This window comes from Delphinus delphis, chromosome 9 (genome assembly GCF_949987515.2).
Source record: "Delphinus delphis chromosome 9, mDelDel1.2, whole genome shotgun sequence".
NCBI classification, from domain to species: Eukaryota; Metazoa; Chordata; class Mammalia; order Artiodactyla; family Delphinidae; genus Delphinus; species Delphinus delphis.
In genome coordinates, this window is record NC_082691.1 from 83965263 (window position 1) to 83983937 (window position 18675).

Below are 18675 nucleotides of genomic sequence, written 5' to 3' on the forward strand. Positions count from 1 at the left end.
CATATCAATCCCACACTCCCTAACTATCCCTTCCCCCCATTCACTGAAGTGGTTTTCAGACTGAAATGGTTGGAGGGCTAAAAAGTAAGTTCCTGGACCACCATCACTCTTGCCAAGGATGAGTTATGTCCTAATTCTTGGTGTTTTCAATATCCACATAGATGATCCTTCCCATACCCTGGTCGCTGTTACTGTCCTTCACCCTCCTCAGCCACGGACCCCCCTGATTTTACCCTAGAGTTTGTCATTAATAACTGCACCCCACCCTATTATTCCTACTCTCCAACTATGCCATCTCCTATATTTCCCTGAGTTCAATAATCCTTCAACCCCACCAATCCTGCAATCTCTTGCTCCTTCTGGGTTTTCACTATCCCTCACTCTCCTCACATCCTCAGTCCCTTCCCCTCCAGCCTAGATTCCAGAATCCATCCTGAATATTATCACTCCCTCTCAAGTACCCTCAGCACCTTTGTGTCTCTTCCACTTTATTCTACTCACCGACCAAGTCCAACTCTCCACCAACTGCACCATGCCACTAAACTTGCCTGGAGAAAAACCACATGACATACTAACCGTTTTCACCTTAAAGTCATCATCTCAGGCCTCAAGAGGGTCGTCGATGTTGCCTGGAGATCATACCATGTTCCCCTCATATGTTCTCTCTGTTGAATGGCTATTTCACATCTTCTCCCTCTTTAAACCCCCCACTGCCTCCTGATGACCCAGCTTCCCATTTCACTGACAACACAGAAGCAACTGAAAGAGAACTCCAAGTTCCCACCACGATGCCTGCCACTTACCTGGAATCGGACCAGTAGATCGAGTTTCTCTCCGTATTAATATAGAAGAACTGTCTCACTCTAAGCAAAGTCCAACTTTTCCCCTTTTGTACTGGATCCCATCCCATCTCCCCTTCTCAAGGACATTGCTCCAGCAACTCTCCCCTCTCCCTACATCATCAGTTTGATTCTCTCTCCTAGGTCCTTCCCATCAGTAACAAATGTGCTGGTATTTCTCCGAAACATAACTGTTATTTCTTCCATTTGAAAACATAACAAAATAAAACAAAACCTCTCTTGGCCCCTCTGCCCACTCTGCTCCCCTTTATAGTAAACTCCCTGAAAGGGTTTCCAACATCGTGCTTCACATTCTCTCTCTAACCCCTCTACTACCCCACCAAACCTGATCTTCACATTGCTAAAGCCAATGGTCAATCTCTCCTCAGCTCACTCTTAGTGCGTAACATACGTGATTTCTCCTGGAAACACTTCCTTCACTTGGCGTCTAGAGCACTATGCTCTCCTCCTCCTTCACTGGCTTTTCTCCTCAGTTTCCTTTGCTACTTCATTCTCATCAACACCCCACCACCACCACCACCATCTCCAAACACTAGAAATTTCCAGGACTCAGTCTTGGGTCTCTTCTAATCAAAACACATGGTTTTATACCACACATAAACCAGTTACTCCTAAATTTATATCTCTAGTCCAGACACTGTGAGCTCCAACTGCCTACTTGACATCTCCGTTTGAATATCTAATAGGCATCTCAATATGTCCAAAACTAATCTCTCAATAGTATCCCTCAAGACTTGCTCCCCACAAGGTCTTTTCTATCCTAGTAAATACAGCTCCATTTTTTTACTTGCTCAAAACCTTGCAGTCATCCTTGAGTCTTCTCTCTCCACCCCCTTTCCAACCCATCAGGAAACCCTTTTACACTATTGATACTTTCAAGATATATGCACAGTCTGACCCTCCTCACTGTTTCTACTGTTACTACCTTGGACCAAGCCATCATCACCTGGATTGTTGCAAAAGCCTCCGAAGTGGGTGGCTTGTTTCTAATCTTAACCTCCTCAATCTAATGTGACCCTTTTAAAATCTTAGGTCATGTCACTTCTCTGCTCCAATGAGAAGTGGAAACCTTCCAGTGGCTTCCCATCTGTATTAGTTAAGGTAATGCTACCTCTGTAAGAGATAAACCCCGATATATCAGTGGCATAAAATAACCAACAGAAGTTCATTTCTCACACACAGAAAAGTCCAAAAAGGGTGTTCATGGAGTGGCTCTTCAACAGGACCCTGGGCTCCTTCTATCTTGTGACTTGCTATCTGCACTACACAGTTTCCAGGGTTGCCACAGAAAGAGAAAGAGCTTGGAGAATGGCATGTGGCAGGTTTGCATGGCCAGTACTGGAAGTAGTGGACATCATTTCTGCCTCTCCTCCCTTGGCCAGAGCTCAGTCATGTGGCCATGCTGTAAGGGGGCTGGGAAATGTCTAGCTGTGTCACAGGATGAAGAAGAAACAGTTTGGTAAATAATTAGCCAGTCTCTTCTACATCACTTCACTCATAGTAGCAGTTAAAGTCCTTACAATGGCCTAAAGGCCCTGCATGGTGTCCCTCTCCCCTTTACCGCCATCCCTGCTACTACCTCCCTGACCTCATGTCCTCCACTCTCCTCAGTTACTGTACCCAGCCACCCTGACTTCCTGCTGCTGCTCAAACACTCCAGCAGGCTTCAGCTCAGGGCCTTTGCCCTCGCTGTTCCCTTTCCCCGGGATGTTCTTAACCACCTTCAGATGTTCACTCACATGTCATCCTCTCCATAAGCCGTCCCTGGCCACCCTCTCAAAGACTGCAATGCCACTGCTGACAGTCCTGACACCCGCTTTTCTCCCTTCCTGCCTTATGTTATTCCGTGGTACCTATCACCACTTCTCATTCTATATATTTTGCTTTTTTATCTTGTTTATTGGCCGCATACCAGAATATGAGCACCATGAGAGAGTTTGTTCCATTGCGTTCACTGCTGTATCCCCAGTGCCTAGAAGAGTGTCTTGCATACAGGAAACAGTACATTCATTTGTGGAGTGAATGTTCAGCAGCACCACATGAGCAGAGTTGGGATGCTTGCAGAACACCATCAGCCTTTTGAGGCTGACATCACGATACCTGCCATAAACAGTCCTTCAGTGCTTCTCTCAGAGACAGAATCCACAGTTAGATGGGCCTTTGATACAGCTATGGTGACACTTCTTATGTGTGTCAGCCCTCATGGCCTTTTCCTCCTCTGCTTTCCTTCTAACTCTTGGGCTCCCATGAGGCCTAATCTGTTTTGCTCTCCTCAGAAAGCTCATGTGTTCTCATGGCTCCACCAGCTGCTGCCTGGCCAGTGACCCTAAGTATCTCCTCCAACCTATTGGTTCTTTCTTTATCGATGTTCTGCCATCACCTTAACTCATCATGTTTTGAATTCAACGCAGTTCCCCCGTCTTCCACTCATCTAGCTCATTCTCCCAGTTTCCTATGATTACAGCTTTAATTTTTTTTTTTTTTTTTTTTTTTGCGGTACGCGGGCCTCTCACTGTCGGGACCTCTCCCGTTGCGGAGCGCAGGCTCCGGACGCGCAGGCTCAGCGGCCATGGCTCACGGGCCTAGCCGCTCTGCGGCATGTGGGATCTTCCTGGACCGGGGCACGAACCCGTGTCCCCTGCATCAGCAGGCGGACTGTCAACCACTGCGCCACCAGGGAAGCCCTACAGCTTTAAATTTTTGAATGCACCTTCTTCATTTCCTTCTTCCAAGGCGTCACTGAGTCCAGGAAATTGTTGTTCCCACTTTTAAAAGTTCCCTTGTATAGAAGTGTTCATTTGCATTTCTCTTGCTTTGCCTAGGCCAAGCCCTCATCCACAGGGAATCAGGGCTGACAGGCCCCATCTCTGGCAGAGTCCCACTAGCTTATCCAGCTTCTTCTAGGACACTTCCAGGATGGTGGCTCTCCCACTAGGCTGCACGTCCTTGAGGGCAGGGACCGTGTCCTATTCTTTGTGGGTTCACCAGCACCTAGTGCAGTGCCTGACTTCAAGGAGGCATTTTCAAAACAGTTTTTTAAATATCTTCTGATGCAACCTATTCTATTATAGTTAACCCCTATTAGGAGATGCACCTCCCTGAAAGAACACTTTCAACCTCATTCCATCTGCCACAAAGGTACAAGCTTAGAAACCTTCAGAAGAAGACCCACAATTCCCACTGCCTTCAGCTCAGGCTCCTCAGAGCTCAGGCTCCCCCCTTCCCCTCCTTTTTTTTACATCCCTCATCCCCTACCTGACCTAAGAAGTTACCTCCTACTCTGTCCCCTGCTTGCCCTTGTTCCTCTTATTCCTTTTGCTGAATAGGGCATTCAGGAATTTCTTAGTCTAGCCTGAGTCACACCTTCTTAGGAAGCCCTCTCTGGTTGCCACCAAGGGTCAGGGCCACAACTGAATTCCCACTGGTTGTCAACCTCTCATATTTTTTTTTTTTTTTTTTGCGGTACGCGGGCCTCTCGCTGCCGCGGCCCCTCCCGCTGCGGAGCACAGGCTCCGGACCCGCAGGCCCAGCGGCCGTGGCCCACGGGCCCAGCTGCTCCGCAGCACGTGGGATCCTCCCGGACCGGGGCACGAACCCGCGTCCCCCACATCGGCAGGCGGACTCCCAACCACTGCGACACCAGGGAAGCCCTCAACCTCTCATCTTGATGTTTAAAGTAAACTAAGTTGCTTTGTATTTAACTCTCTCATGAGCATACTATGTGTCTCAACTGGATTTTAAACTATAGAGGCTTTATGTGCTAAGAACACAGGTTTATAGTCCATTGACATTGCAAACATAGTAGCCCTTATTTAATTTAACTTTAATTTCATGACGTGAAAATGAATGAATAAGTTAATAATTTCCTGTGTTCCTCTTCAATCAGGGACATTCTATGGGTTCCACCCATTCAGTTCACTTAACATTATTAGGCATTTACTTTGAACTGGGCAGTAAGCTCAAAGTTGTAGGTACAAAGATGAATAAAGGCAGATCTCTCCCCTGGAGCTTAGTCTGGAGGAGGACAAATGGATAAGCAGCATTATATAGCAAAATTTGGCAAAGTGTACCAAAGATGCAAAGTGCTATGAAGGTAAATAAGGGAGGAATTACTATGCTTAGTGAGGTCAGGAAAGGCTTCTAGAGCTAACATCCAAACAGTGATTTCTGTGAACCGGGACTTCTATTGTCATTCACAAGGCAGAGAATCTGGAAAACGCCCTCACTCCTGGTTGATAATGAAAGACTGTGGAGATGTGAAAGGGCGGGCAGTTAGGAAACACCGAGATGGTGGTGGCCCGAGCGCGACACCCGAGAAGTGGTGGGAGATGAAGCCGGAGCCAGCGACTGAAGTTCTGTACGATACTCCATTTAGGCGTCAGAGCTGAAGGGAAAGGAAGGGATGGGATTATTCAATATATCAATAGTTGGCGACTGATTAATTCAGATTAATTAGTCGGATTAATTCGGCCCTGGGTTCTCGTGGGCATGAAGATAATTAGGATAATTTAAGAAGCCCTATGGAGGCCGAGTCAAGCGCTGCGAACCAGGACGTGGCGGTCGGACAGCCGCGCCCACACGCCCCCCGGAGTAAGGGGCTGTGGCCCGCCAACCCCACAAGTCCAGGGACGAGAATTGGGAGGGAATCCTGTCCACGTAACTCGGCGCGCTCGCGGGGACGTGGCGCTTTCCAGCCAATCCGGACCACGAGACCGTAGGGCCAATGGCTGTCCGGGGAAGCTGTGCGTCCGCGGCGGGCTTGTTGGTGATTGGTCCGGATGCTGCCGGCGTGGAGGACAGCGGCGGGGCGCGGGACCGCTTCCGGTTGGGCGGTGCTTGCGCGCCAGAGCTGAGCCGGTGGGTGAGTTGCAGCCGCGGCATCCTGGGCAGTGGGCGCAACGGGGAGAGGTAAGTACCACCGTGCACGTCCCTTCGCCGCCGCCTCCCCCTTGTTCACTTTCTTTTTGTCCTCTGGGCCTCGCTCCCGGCGCGGCAGGGCCTCCTTGTCTCAGGGCCCCTGTTTCTGCCAGCTCGGGGTTCCGGGGCCTGAGGCTGCTAGCGACTGCCCGACCCTCGGTGCGCAGCCTGGGTCGGAGGCCGCCGCTCGCCTTCCCTTGCGCTTGGGGAAGGGGCCTGGGTCCCTGCGAACTCCGGCTCCCGGCTTTGCGTCCTGTGGGGTACAGTTTCGTGCCTGGCTTGCCACGTTCTCTGACCCTGGGCCCCGCCAGTCACCAAGCCCCTCGTCCGAAAAGGTCACTCTTGTTTACCTCCTGAAGGTCGGAGTGCAGTCAGATAGCGGTATTGTTACAGCTCCCTGCCACTTCCCACACTTGGGCCTGCTTGTGTCCGCCAGCCCCGCCCCAGGGCCACATCCCGAGAGGACATCTGCATCTGCCAAGAAGGTCGTGTTCGCTGACTTTGAGGGTGTAGAAACAAGGGGGAAGAAAGCATGAAGACACTATGTGATTTTTTTTTTAACTCTCTATAATTTTAAAGGAAAGACGGAATATTTCGAGCTTCCATGTTTGGCCTCACGCTTCGGTCAGCGAAGGAAAGTAGTTTTAAAAGCTTCATTAAAGGATTGTATCTTTACCTTGTTTCGTTGCTTCTAGCTCCACACCCTAGTTCTGATTTTTGGCATACTGTGTTCATCAATAAACTTAATTCCCTACAGCTGCCCTGATTAAGAGTCGAGTGATTTGCAGTTCCAAAAGCTGCTTTTGCTTGAAGGCAAAAAGCTCCCTGGGTCTCCTACTAAAACTTCAGGGCCTTTGATCTGAATTCCTAAGTGTACAAAGTCCCAGAATAGTGTCTTTGAGAGTTGAATTACATTCACTTCCTGGCATGAACCATAAAGTCTACGTTAATGAGTCAGGAATAAGGTTGCTTCTAATTTGTTTTTGTAGCTTGGAGGTAGAGAACCGTGGAATTTTTGATAAATTATTCTTTGCCATAGAATGGCACTTGACACAAGACAAATGCATGTTTGACCTCATTCAATAGATTTAGTTAACCGGGTTCCAAACGGTGGTCATCACTGAAGAATTTATGTATTGTACTACAAATGAGGGTCCAGAGGTAACCTGTAAATTGTATTTGTGTGGCGAGAGATCTGAGCTTACCTGGGCCTAATCTGAGATTTTCAGGGATTCAGCAGTCTCCAATAGGATTCTTTTGAGAATCACAACTAGGAGAAACATGAGCTAACAAAGATGAATTGAGTATGCCTGAGTGGATAGTAGTACTCAGACACAGCTTTGAAATCAACTCTGAATCATCACTGTTAATATAATCGTTTGCTTCCATTCATCCAGTGATGTGTCAAAAGATACGGCATTTTATGTACATTTCACCAGTACTGGAGATCAGTACACTGATTTTAACACACATTTTCTCTGTGTGTGGCACAGGCATGGTATAGCCAGGGATAGCCATTAGAGATGCTTGCTAGGCCTAGTTGTAGGTCCTAGTTGTAAGGTCCTAGTTCCCTGTCTTTATGAACTCTTAAATACGGATGTTGTTGATGCTGTGATTTATGTATTAGAGTTAAGACAGCTGAAATAACACTTTTCTTGTTGCTGGCTGATGGCCAGATCCGGTAAGGGGAATTGGGGGTTGGGGAGCACTGGCAGCTGGCAGGAACTTTGTTGCTCCCAAGTACAGTCCAACTAATCCAATAAAATGTTTTGGTGTACAGAAAGTGCAAGACACTGTGTTAAGGACTATAGAGGGGAATTAATTTATATTAATTTATATTAAGCTGAGATCCCTGCCTTCCAAAAATGTACATCTACAGAGGAGCTAAGGAGACAACTTAAGATAGCCTATGATCCTTATTGTGGAATGGTACGAACAAGTCTTATAAAAGTTGAGAGGAATGTGTGCAGATCACTTCCAGCTGGAGTGATCATAGTAGGTAGGTCTTTTCATCTAGGATTTTTAAATTATATTTATTTATATTTGGCACTAAAGCAAGGATTCCCAAGCATTTTATGCATGTTACACATGCACAGCAAATTACAACTAGAAACCAAAACTCTTGTCTCTACATTTTACATGGTATTCCTACAGTAATTAATTATGTATTGAAGTTTCATCCGCCAAAAGGAAACTTTGATTCTCCCAGAGTTTCTAAGAACTTATTTCTTAAAGGAAATTTTCTTTACTCTGTAGCAAGAAAAATTTTAAGTTTATACTGGGTTGCTTTGGTTATAGAACTAATGAAACCTGAGTAATAGTTTGTCATTTCAAAGCTTTTCTTCTACAGCCAAAGTTTGCACTTTTATATACTCAACTATCTTATAAACGTATGCCCTCAATTACACAAATAATTTAATTAGGATATATTAATGAACTAGAATGAATTAGAATATATTAATGTAAATTTGTTCCATCGATCGCTAGAGAAATGTTGAATAAATGGTTTGTCATTATCATAACTTTTATCAAATCATGAAGGGTGACATTATTACTTTTTTTTTTTTTTTTTTTTTTTTTGCGGTACGCGGGCCCCTCACTGTTGTGGCCTCTCCCGTTGCGGAGCACAGGCTCCGGACGCGCAGGCTCAGCGGCCATGGCTCAAGGGCCCAGCCGCTCCGCGGCATGTGGGATCTTCCCGGACCGGGGCACGAACCCACGTCCCCTGCATGGATCGACAGGCGGACTCTCAACCACTGCGCCACCAGGGAAGCCCGACATTATTACTTTAATATGATAGTCCATTGGTGGTACTTGTACTAAAGTCTGAAAGTGAAGAATGTCAGATAGATAACCAGATACCTTTAATTCCCAGACTTTATAACCTGAGCCTTAGTATAGTTAAATTGCTGTCAGGCTCTTGCCCTCAATCCCCAATTGAAGTAGACACTTAAGCATTGAGATTCTGCTTTTGCTGCACTATAAAGGAATGCCTTTTTTTCTCCCCCCCCTAAATATCCAACTCACAGAACTGGAATTTTACCACCACACCCATTTCTCCCACTATTAACATTGAGCAGTGGGTCTTTGTTCAACCAGAATAACTGTGGGGTCACCCGCTGTTAATGTTCTTGAGAAGTTGAATTTAATCTAGACATCTAAATTCCCCTGAAAAAACTTACTTTTAAGTGTTCTGTGACCAGTGGATTTTTATAAAAAATGATTGGGAAGGAGGGGAGAAATGGCATGAATTTAGAGCTGTCAAGCAAATTTTTGAATGGATAAAACTAATTCTTAAGGCTTATCATTGTTTTTGAAAGAAATTCAAGTCTATGCTGTTACCTTTTTTTCCTTATAAATTAACTGGAACAATTCATGAAAATAACTTTGCAGGAGACCATTATTGGTGACATGTTGCAAAAGTATGATAGTAACATGATACCTTTTCTGTTCTAGCCCTTTATTTGTGTCTCTAACATCGTGTGATGCAGTAGAAGTATAATACAAGCCATGTATGTAACTTTAGATTTACAGGTGAATATTTTAAACATGTGAAATTCATTTTAATAATTTAATCCAGTACACACAAAAATACCATTCTTTTGACATAAAGTGTAACACACCACTTGTGAATTCACACTAGCCACATTTCAACTGCTTGGTAGCCACATGTAGCTAGTAGCTCTTGTCCTGGACAGTGCAGGTCTAGTTTTCTGTTTGTTCAAGAAAAAATATTAAATGTTACCCTTGGTGAGGGAGGGACAGAATTTGAGGAAGAGAAACTTATAGGTCATTTGAGAAATGGGAGATGGGGAGATGCATTTTTCACAGCCATTGATTTACCTTTAGATCACATGGTAAGTTCACAGGCCTTCCTCAAAAAAGAAATAAAATCTCAAATAACCTAACCCTACCACCTGAAAGAATTAGAAGAACAAACAAAACCTAAAGTCAGCAGAAAGAGGAAATAATAAAGATCAGAGAGGAAATAGAGATTTAAAAAACAATAGAAAAAGTCAGCAAAACCTAGAGCTGGTTCTTTGAAAGGGTAAACAAAATTGACAAACCTGTGGCCAGACTCACCTAGACCATATGGTAAAAACTCATACAACCAAGTCCTTCATTTATGTATTATATTATGTTTTCCTAATGTTCTGTTATCCATTGATGAATAGCTGTCATGACGGAGAAAGAGAAGGATCTTAGCTTTCTATTATTTGGTTTCCATTTGGTTGAAAAGAGAAAGATGCTTCAGAAATAACTGCACTAATGTAGTTCTTCAGATGCCTTGTGTAAGAAGTTGTTTTATACTCCTTCTCACATTGTCCCACATTATATATCCTTTGTCTTGAGAGATATCCTTTGTTTCTATTTAGACATTTTTATGTGTATATGGATTTAGATAAATTTAGTAGTCTCTTTTTTTAGTGTCTGTATTCATAAAACAAGGGGCCTTTTGTTAGTTTCTAATAGCCAGGAGTTGATATATGTGGGCACAAAGTGCATAGTTTTTAAAACTTACTAAAGTGCAGATTTTTCATTGCCCACTGCAGAGAGAGAAAGGTAGGACCATTGCTTTGTCCAGCAGGTGGTCCTTGATGACCTTTTTAGGCAGTTTCATCAGTAGTGATAGAAACCTAGATTTCAGGGTGACAGTAGGTGGTGAGGAAGCGGAGACAGCAGTTTCTAGAGACGGTATGGGTGAAGGAAAGGGAAGAGCATGCTTGAAGGAATAACGGGGTCTGAGAAAGACTGATTTTGGATTATGAAGACCTGAGAAGTATTGATTGACAGAATGGAGGAACCTGTAGAGGGGCAGGATTGAAAGTTTAATTGAGAAGGGAAAGGATAGAGAGATGGATAAATGATAAAGCTGAATCACTTGGCTTTTATTCTGAAATTCTTCTTTTGTCACTGTATCAAGATGTTACACCTCAATCTTAAATGTGGTTTTCCCTCTAGAATCAGTGAGTCAATCTGTTACATTTCTTTATGTTACACAGTATCAAAACTTTACACAGTATCCTTCCCAGGCCCCGATAGTGTTAGTGGGCTTAAGCATTAATTCATATTAAAACATTTGGGGTTTGCAGAAGTTGTCAGGGTATTATGCAAGAGTTGTTAGAGTATTATTCTCGGGATGTAATTAGTCATTTATAAAATTTTCCTAAATGGGAAGCCCCCTTGTTAATAGACATAAGGAAAATCCTCTGTTGCAGTGACTCTTGATTTTACTTGATTCTGTAAGCCTCTAACATTATGGATATTATTTGGATATATCACAAAATAACAACATAAAACTCATTCCTTATCTCTGTAAAGGATTTTATTTGTCTAAAGAATTATTTGTAATTTGAAATGGAAGTTTCATTTTGTCCTAAAATAAAGGCATACTGTGATATTTGAGAGAGCCACTGAATCTAATTTTCTCTTTACTGTTCCACTGATGTGATTGATTGGATTCAATTATTGGAGAGTGGGCTGGAGGGTTATTCTCCTAGGGCAGTGTTATTTTACTTTATAAAATAGGATTTGTGTCTTAAGAATAAATATGTGTTTTTCCTTCAGTCTCCTTTTCCAATCTGGAGAAATGGCTTGAAAATGTTTGCTTTGCTACCTAAAAATGCAAAGAATTTTTATGCTATTGTTTAGAAAGTAATACACATAAAAAGATAATACACGACTGTGTGCTCATTTACAAAAAATAAGACAACACAGCAGTACAGTAGTGAAGTTCACTCCCCACGAACCTTACCTCCCCACCCCATCTCTTCTCCCTTCAGCGTAGGGCTTATTGCTGTTTACAGATAGACGTTTATCCTTCCACACCATTTTCGTGCATATATGTTATATTTTATACAAATATAAACAAGCTGGGGAGATTGTTGGATTTTGCTTTTTATATAAATGAGGTCTTGACATTGTTTTACAACATGCTTTCTTATTGTTGTTGTTTTTGTTCACTGAACATATCTTGGTGCCTTGTCAGTTTCAGTGTGAATAGGTCCGCTTCATTCTTCTTAAACTGTGTTGTGTTCCACAATATAGATTTAATATGTATTTACCACTTCTTTTGTTTAGTTCATTTTCCTTTTTTTTTAAATCATTATAAACTGTTATCATTGAACATCTGAATTGAAGCGTCTTTGTATATAAATTTGGGTATTTTGATGGGATAGCACGAAACAGAACATTGATAAACTTTCAGAAGCATAGCCAAGTCCTAACATTGGTGAACAGCTTAAGAATAGTACCACCTTCTTCCCCTTTCTCTGTGGGTCTTAGGGCAGTGCTGCCACATTGTTTCCTCTGATGGGTTTTCATGAGTCTTAACAACTGTCCAGCAAAATTACCGTTTTTGTGTGTTTTTGAAATGGGCTCTTGGGGAAGTGACTGCCTCCCATTATCTCCTTAGCTAACATTTCTGTTTGTCTTTTTGGCGTTGTCCTAGTTACTCTAGAACACTTTCTACTCTCTGTTGATATATCCTTCTCTGCCATTTCTGGACCTCCCCACTTAGCTGCTTTCCTATTGAACACAAATAGTGCCCTCTTATGCCCTTTTACAGCCTGAAAGTTACTCAAGGAGGCCTCAGGTTGTGCCTTTGTATAATCAGCTAAATTGTGTTAGCATTAAACATATTCCTCGATTTGCTTTCCTTCCACTTTTAAGGAATTTTTATATGACGTAACGTGCTCACCATTAGCTGCGCTAAGCATTTTTTAGTTTATTAAATCCAAAATGCTTTGTAAATCCAAGCAAATACAATGTAACTTCTTTTAGTTACTATTTGGGGGTTACAAGGAGATGGATACATTAAAATATGGCTAATTTATTGGCGTATTTGATTTCTTTATCCCTTGACACAATTCACTTCCTTCCTTCTAATTCCCAAAACTTTGAGGCAGGATCAGATACATGCAGTTTCTTCGTATTAAGTGTACTCTCAAGTCACATTTCTTAAGATATCATTATGGCCATTTGAGAATTTGGTTAGAATACTGGTTCTCAACCTGGCTGCCTTTTAAAAATATTTATGGTTAAGGGTGGGGTTCAATGGTCACTTATAAAAACTCCCCAGGTGATTTTAGGGTACAGTCTAGGTTGAGATCACTGAGTTACAAGCAATGCTGAAAGAATTTTTATAATTAAAAAAAAATTTATATATAAAATATGAGCCTTAGATTAGATAGTTCCACTGGTGACATCCTGGGGAAGGTGAAACCTGTGGCTAGTTTAATCTGCAGATTAGGACAAGATAATGCATTTAACTTTCATGTGATGCTGTGTCCCTCTGTACTGTAGCCTTGTATTAGTTTCCTAGGGCTGCTGTAACAAATTACCATAAACTACGTTGCTTAAAAGGACAGAAGTTTATTCTCTTGCAGTTCTAGAGGATAGAAATTAGAAATCAGAGTGTTAGTAGGGGCATGCTCTCTGAAGGCCCTAAGGAAGGATCCTTCCTTGCCTCTTCCTAGCTTCTGGTGGTTGCCAGCAATCATTGACATTCCTTGGCTTGTAGATGATCTCTAATCTTTGCCTCTTTCATAATGTGGCATTCTCTTCTCTGTGTCTGTATCCAAATTTCCCTCCTTTTATAAAGACACCAGCCATTGTATTAGAGCCCATCCTACTTGATTACATCTGCAAAGATCCTATTTCCAAATAAGGTCACATTCACAGGCACCAGGGATTAGGACTTCAGCATATCTTTTGGGGGGACACAGTTCAACCTACAACAGGCCTCATGCCCAGTAACCACCTACCCATCCAGTAAGGGAGTCACTGGTCATAAGAGGAAACGAGTGAGTGATAATAGGAAATTATAGAAGTTTATACTCACCACAAGGGGAGAAGCCTTCAGAATCTGTGTTCTGATAAAGGACTAGTTAAAATATGAAAGCCTGGGAAACTCTTTCCCCTTGATTTTTTTATTTTTTATTTTATTTTATTTTATTTTATTTTTTGGCCATACTGCACAGCATGCAGGATCTTAGTTCCCCACCAGGGATCGAACCCATGGCCCCTGCAAGTGGCAGCATGGAGTCTTAACCACTGGACCGCCAGGGAAGTCCCCCCTTGATTTGTTTTTTTGTGGTTTTTTTGATTTATTTATTTATATTTGGCGGTGTTGCGTCTTCGTTACTGTGCACGGGCTTTCTCTAGTTGTGGCGAGCGGGGACTACTCTTCGTTGTGGTGCGCGGGCTTCTCATTGCGGTGGCTTCTCTTGTTGGGGAGCACGGGCTCTAGGAGCACAAGCTTCAGTAGTTGTGGCACGAGGGCTCAGTAGTTGTGGCGCATGGGCTTAGTTGCTCCATGGCATATGAGATCTTCCCGGAGCAGGGCTCGAACCCATGTCCCCTGCATTGATAGGCAGATTCTTAACCACTGTGCCACCAGGGAATTCTCCCCCGCCCCACCCCCCACCTTGATTTTTAATTTTACAGTTTTCTCTAAAACGTTAAACTTTCTGGACAGTACTATAGGTTGTCTGTCAAGAGTTCTAAACAGTTTCTAGCCTGCAGCTTCTCTGCGATTTTTTTGTCACTGTTTTCGATAAAGTGTTCCAGCCTTGTGCTTGTTCATCAGAATCACCTGTGACTGCAGAGATTCTGAACGTACAGTGTAGAGCTGGGGAATCTGTACTTTGAACAGTATTCCAGGTGGTCCTTATACCTGGGTAGGTTTGGGAAACACAAGTATACAGAATGATAAGGCAGTTATCCATCACTGTACTGTCTCAGTGGTTTGATCTTTGAAGGTGATCATTGGTTCTTACCTGACAACCATCAGAATCACCTGGGAACCATTTAAAACTACAAATGCTTGGGTTCAGCCTCAGAGATTCTAATTCAGTAGGGGAAACTTTTTTTTTTTAATAAAGCTTCCTAGGTGATCCTAATAACCAGCCAGGTTTGAAGACCAGACCACTGATACAGTACAAAGGTAAAGTATTTGGAGTCAGTAGGTCTGGATTTAAATCTTGGTCCTTTCACTTTTAAATCTTAGGAACTTGGGCAAAAGGATTAAAGTTCTACTTTGGTGTTTTTGAAGTGAGACCACTTACAAGGTGGATGTTCCTAGTAATTCCTTGTTCCTGTAATTCCTTGTCAGCCTACAATCAGATGAAGAAAACTGGTGAATATTTCTCAGAGTAAAACTGGAAAGTCTGATATCCTACCACACTTTTTTTTATGGATTAAGTAATAATATTTGGGATAATATCAAATTAATATTGTAACTGGATGTGAGCTTTTAATTTCTTGTTTCATTATTAAGCATACTGCTTCCTGAATGAACTACCTTTCTTTTTTCTTTAAGATCTGATTATCATGGACCTGCGACAGTTTCTTACATGCCTGTCCCTGTGCACAGCCTTTGCCTTGAGCAAGCCCACAGAAAAGAAGGACCGTGTACACCATGAGCCTCAGCTCAGTGACAAAGTTCACAATGATGCTCAGAGTTTTGATTATGACCATGATGCCTTCTTGGGTGCTGAAGAAGCAAAAACCTTTGATCAGCTGACACCAGAAGAGAGCAAGGAAAGACTTGGGTAAGGTGCCAGCTCTCAGGGAGCTAGTTAGAATAATGACATTTCTTTATAAATCAACTCATTCTTTTTTTCTCTTTTGGCTCAGTCACTCAGTAAAGCTGTATTGAACTACATCTTCTGAAAACTAACCACAGAATTGCTACCACTAAAATTTAATTAAGCGCTTTCCTGCATTTCTCCATTGAATAGTAGTTTTTACCTCGTTCTACAAAGCAAAGTCATTTATGCATAAAATTGCCAAATACTATAGGACTCAGCTTAAACTGCATCATCTTGACCCCAAAGGAACATTACATGGGGGTTTTCTCAAACCTGTTGCTTTTAATTTTTAAAAACTATCTGTGACCTATTTATTACTGACCATGCCAAGTCTTTGAGTGGATAATAAACTGCAAATTAGACTCCTGGACTGACTAATTTCTGTAGAGTTTATGGTTTCCAAGGATGTCCTTCACCCTCTTTGGTTTCATTGTCAGATATTTGCTTAATCAAAAACAAAACCAAACCAACCTTGCCTTTTTTTTTTTTTAATGTGGACCATTGAATTTGTTAAAATAGTGCTTCTGGTTTATGTTTTGGTATTTTGGCCGTGAGGCACATGGGATCTTAGCTCCCTGACCAGGGATCGAACCCGCACCCCCTGCATTGGAAGGCAATGTCTTAACCACTGGACCGCCAGGGAAGTCCCTCAACCTTGCCTTTTAGAAGGTTGTAATAAGCAGTGGTCTTAATGTCAGAGTATGTGTTGCTATTTCAGTAACAGCTGGGCCATAGTCAGGTTCTGTGGCTCTCTCAGCAGGCATCTTTTTATTTAAAGAGTTGATTTGGTAGAATTCCAGTTGATTATTTCTGAGGATCTGAGAATGTCTTTTTTAGCTCTTTCAAAGCCTTGCTTTTTAAGGAAATGCAGGTTAATTCAGTGAACATTTTCTCCTCAATGAAAGGCTACCATTGGTGTAACTTTCTGAACTATATTCAAGAGATTTGTCTGAAAAGTTACACCACATAGGAATTTCCAAAAATATTTTGCCCATGGATAGTGCTGTGATTAGAAGACGTTATAGGATTTGCTTTGGGTGGTACTTCAAAATAATTATTCTTTCAACGGGTTTTCTGCTAACTGAAGGATATAATATTTTATTCTTAAACACTCACAGAAACAATAAAAAGATTTTGCTGTGTAGAATGAGAAACTCCTAAAACATTTGAAAGTAGATAGAGAAAACAGAAATTTATCAAAGAATTAGTCTTCTGTTAGGTTGTTTTTCTAACTTTGAGGGACCATGCTCACTTTTAATTTTAATCTTATAACTGTGCTAACATTCCAGGCTGAAAATAGGGATGCATGAGGGCGTTCTCAGTCTTCGTGTCTTGCATAACGTGCATGTCCAGCCTACATTTTGGTCTGCACATGTCTCTGTGCAGAATTACTGTTAAATAATGAAGGGCCCTTAGGTTTGGTGTTCTGGCTCTGTGTAGGTACTGGAATAACTCTGCTAACAGTCTTCAGTAGAGAGAAAATGTTTCTTTTCGTCATCAGTAAATATCAAAAGTTCAACACATGAGCGACTCCATATTTGATTAGAATAAGATGGTTAAAATCATGTTTTTCATGGAATGTATGAATGAACCAAGTACTATTTTCTTCTCCCAAAATGGAGATAATGGCAAATATTTCCAGTTTATAAGGTGATGTACTGTTGCAAGCAAGAATTCCAGGTGAACTTTTTTTTTTCTTTTAACTTACTGTGGCATTTCTAAACATTATTTGGTACGTGACTGTACATCAGAGGTTGGGAACAACAGAGTCCCCCTTTTCCATCTATCTAGGAGGCCAGTAACTATTAGGAGATAAGATCATTGTCTATACCTCTAGTTGCAAAAATTCACTACTATTTTTAAATCCTTAGTTATAATACCTAAAAGACTTCAGGAAGCACTTAAAAACAATTTTAATATCCAGTTTTTAGTTCCTTTTTCTTACGAAGAATGTTGACAAATAGAAGATTTTTTCTTGTGTATGTATTCTCAACCCCACCCCCAAGAAGTCTAAATATACTTAATTTTCATTTATGTGTCCTTCAAATGATTATTTATTTTGAGGTGGTGGTCCTCAATAACGTTTTCACCCGTGATATATTTGCTGTAGAAATGAACTAGAGCAGTTCATCATCCTTTTTTGGGTCACAGGCCCAGTCCCTTTGGCAGTCTAGTGAAAGCTAAGGGCAAGCGCCTACATATGAATATATATAAAATTTTGCTGAAAATTTCTGGAATGTTGTGAACCCTCCTGGAGCCCATTTATTGACCCAGGTTCTTAAAAGTCAAAGGATTTGTTTGATGCCTTTTGAAATGTAGAGGCATATCTTACCTCTTAGAAATAATATAAGATCCACTAGGTACATTGTGTCTGTCGTGGAGTGAGTGCTTATTTAGTGGCATCATGGATCTGTAGGGTTCTCCAGTATCATAGAAATATAACACCATTAGCTTCATAAATTTACACCGGCTTTCAAAGATCCGAGTTTAGAGCTTCATGCCTAAAATAGGACATGCCCACTTCCAATGTACTTTCCCAACTGCCTGCAGGCTGGATAGCTAGCAAGATAGGGATGGCTTTTTTATTTTTAAATGGTTTTGTGGTTATTTTTGTTGTTGTTTTTAAAATATGTTACAGACCATATGTGGCCCACAAAGTGAAAATTTCTTCTTATCTGTCCTTTTTCAGAAAAAGTTTGCTAACCTCTGAATTAAACCATTTGGGATATTTCTGTTGGGATGAATAGAATGGCATTTAGCCAACTTCATTAGGAAAAGCCCATCTTAAACAGTCAGATGCCTTTTTTATCTGAGTGTTCCTTCTCTTTAGGCTGTTTATAATAGTTTAAAATTTTCTTTCGGGAATAAGTACCTTGCCCTTTTTTTCTTAATGGTACAGTGGCAATCTTGGTAGCCAATACCTTACGGACACAAACTGGATCCCAGTATAGATAATGCAGAAGTTTGGGGGCGCTTAAAACTTAACTTATTAATATTGTTAAGATTCTACAGGTTCAAGTTGCAAAAAATTTTTGTCCCGTGTCCATGTAGATAGAGGAGGATATTTGAGGTGACTTCTTACTGCTTTACCTTTTAACATTTTAGAGCAAAAGCTGTAAGATTCTCTGAAGGAAAGTGCTTGTTAATTACAAGATTTAAGTAATAGACAATCATGGCTAACAGCATGTCAATATCAAGATGAATTTGTGTTGCTTGTATTCTGTGATTCTAATCACTTTCCAGTGTTGTATTCATGAGATGAATACAAACTGGGGAAAAACATTATTTGCTACCAAACGACAGTC

The 18675-nt window shown here is 41.8% G+C and overlaps 1 protein-coding gene across 3 annotated transcripts in view; it reads left to right on the forward strand.

The window, feature by feature from the left end:
- Positions 1-5683: 5683 nt before the first annotated feature.
- CALU (calumenin) overlaps positions 5684-18675 on the forward strand; it is a 28334-nt gene continuing 15342 nt past the window's right edge. Inside the window, exons 1-2 of one of the 3 annotated variants that reach the window (XM_060020844.1) lie at positions 5684-5768; positions 15100-15331. In XM_060020844.1, coding sequence (XP_059876827.1) covers positions 15111-15331 — 221 coding nt within the window. In that variant the 5' untranslated portion in view covers positions 5684-5768; positions 15100-15110. Of the gene's footprint in view, positions 5769-14784; positions 14917-15099; positions 15332-18675 lie in introns of those variants that run through there. The other 2 variants (XM_060020843.1, XM_060020841.1) reach the window with 2 other exon arrangements.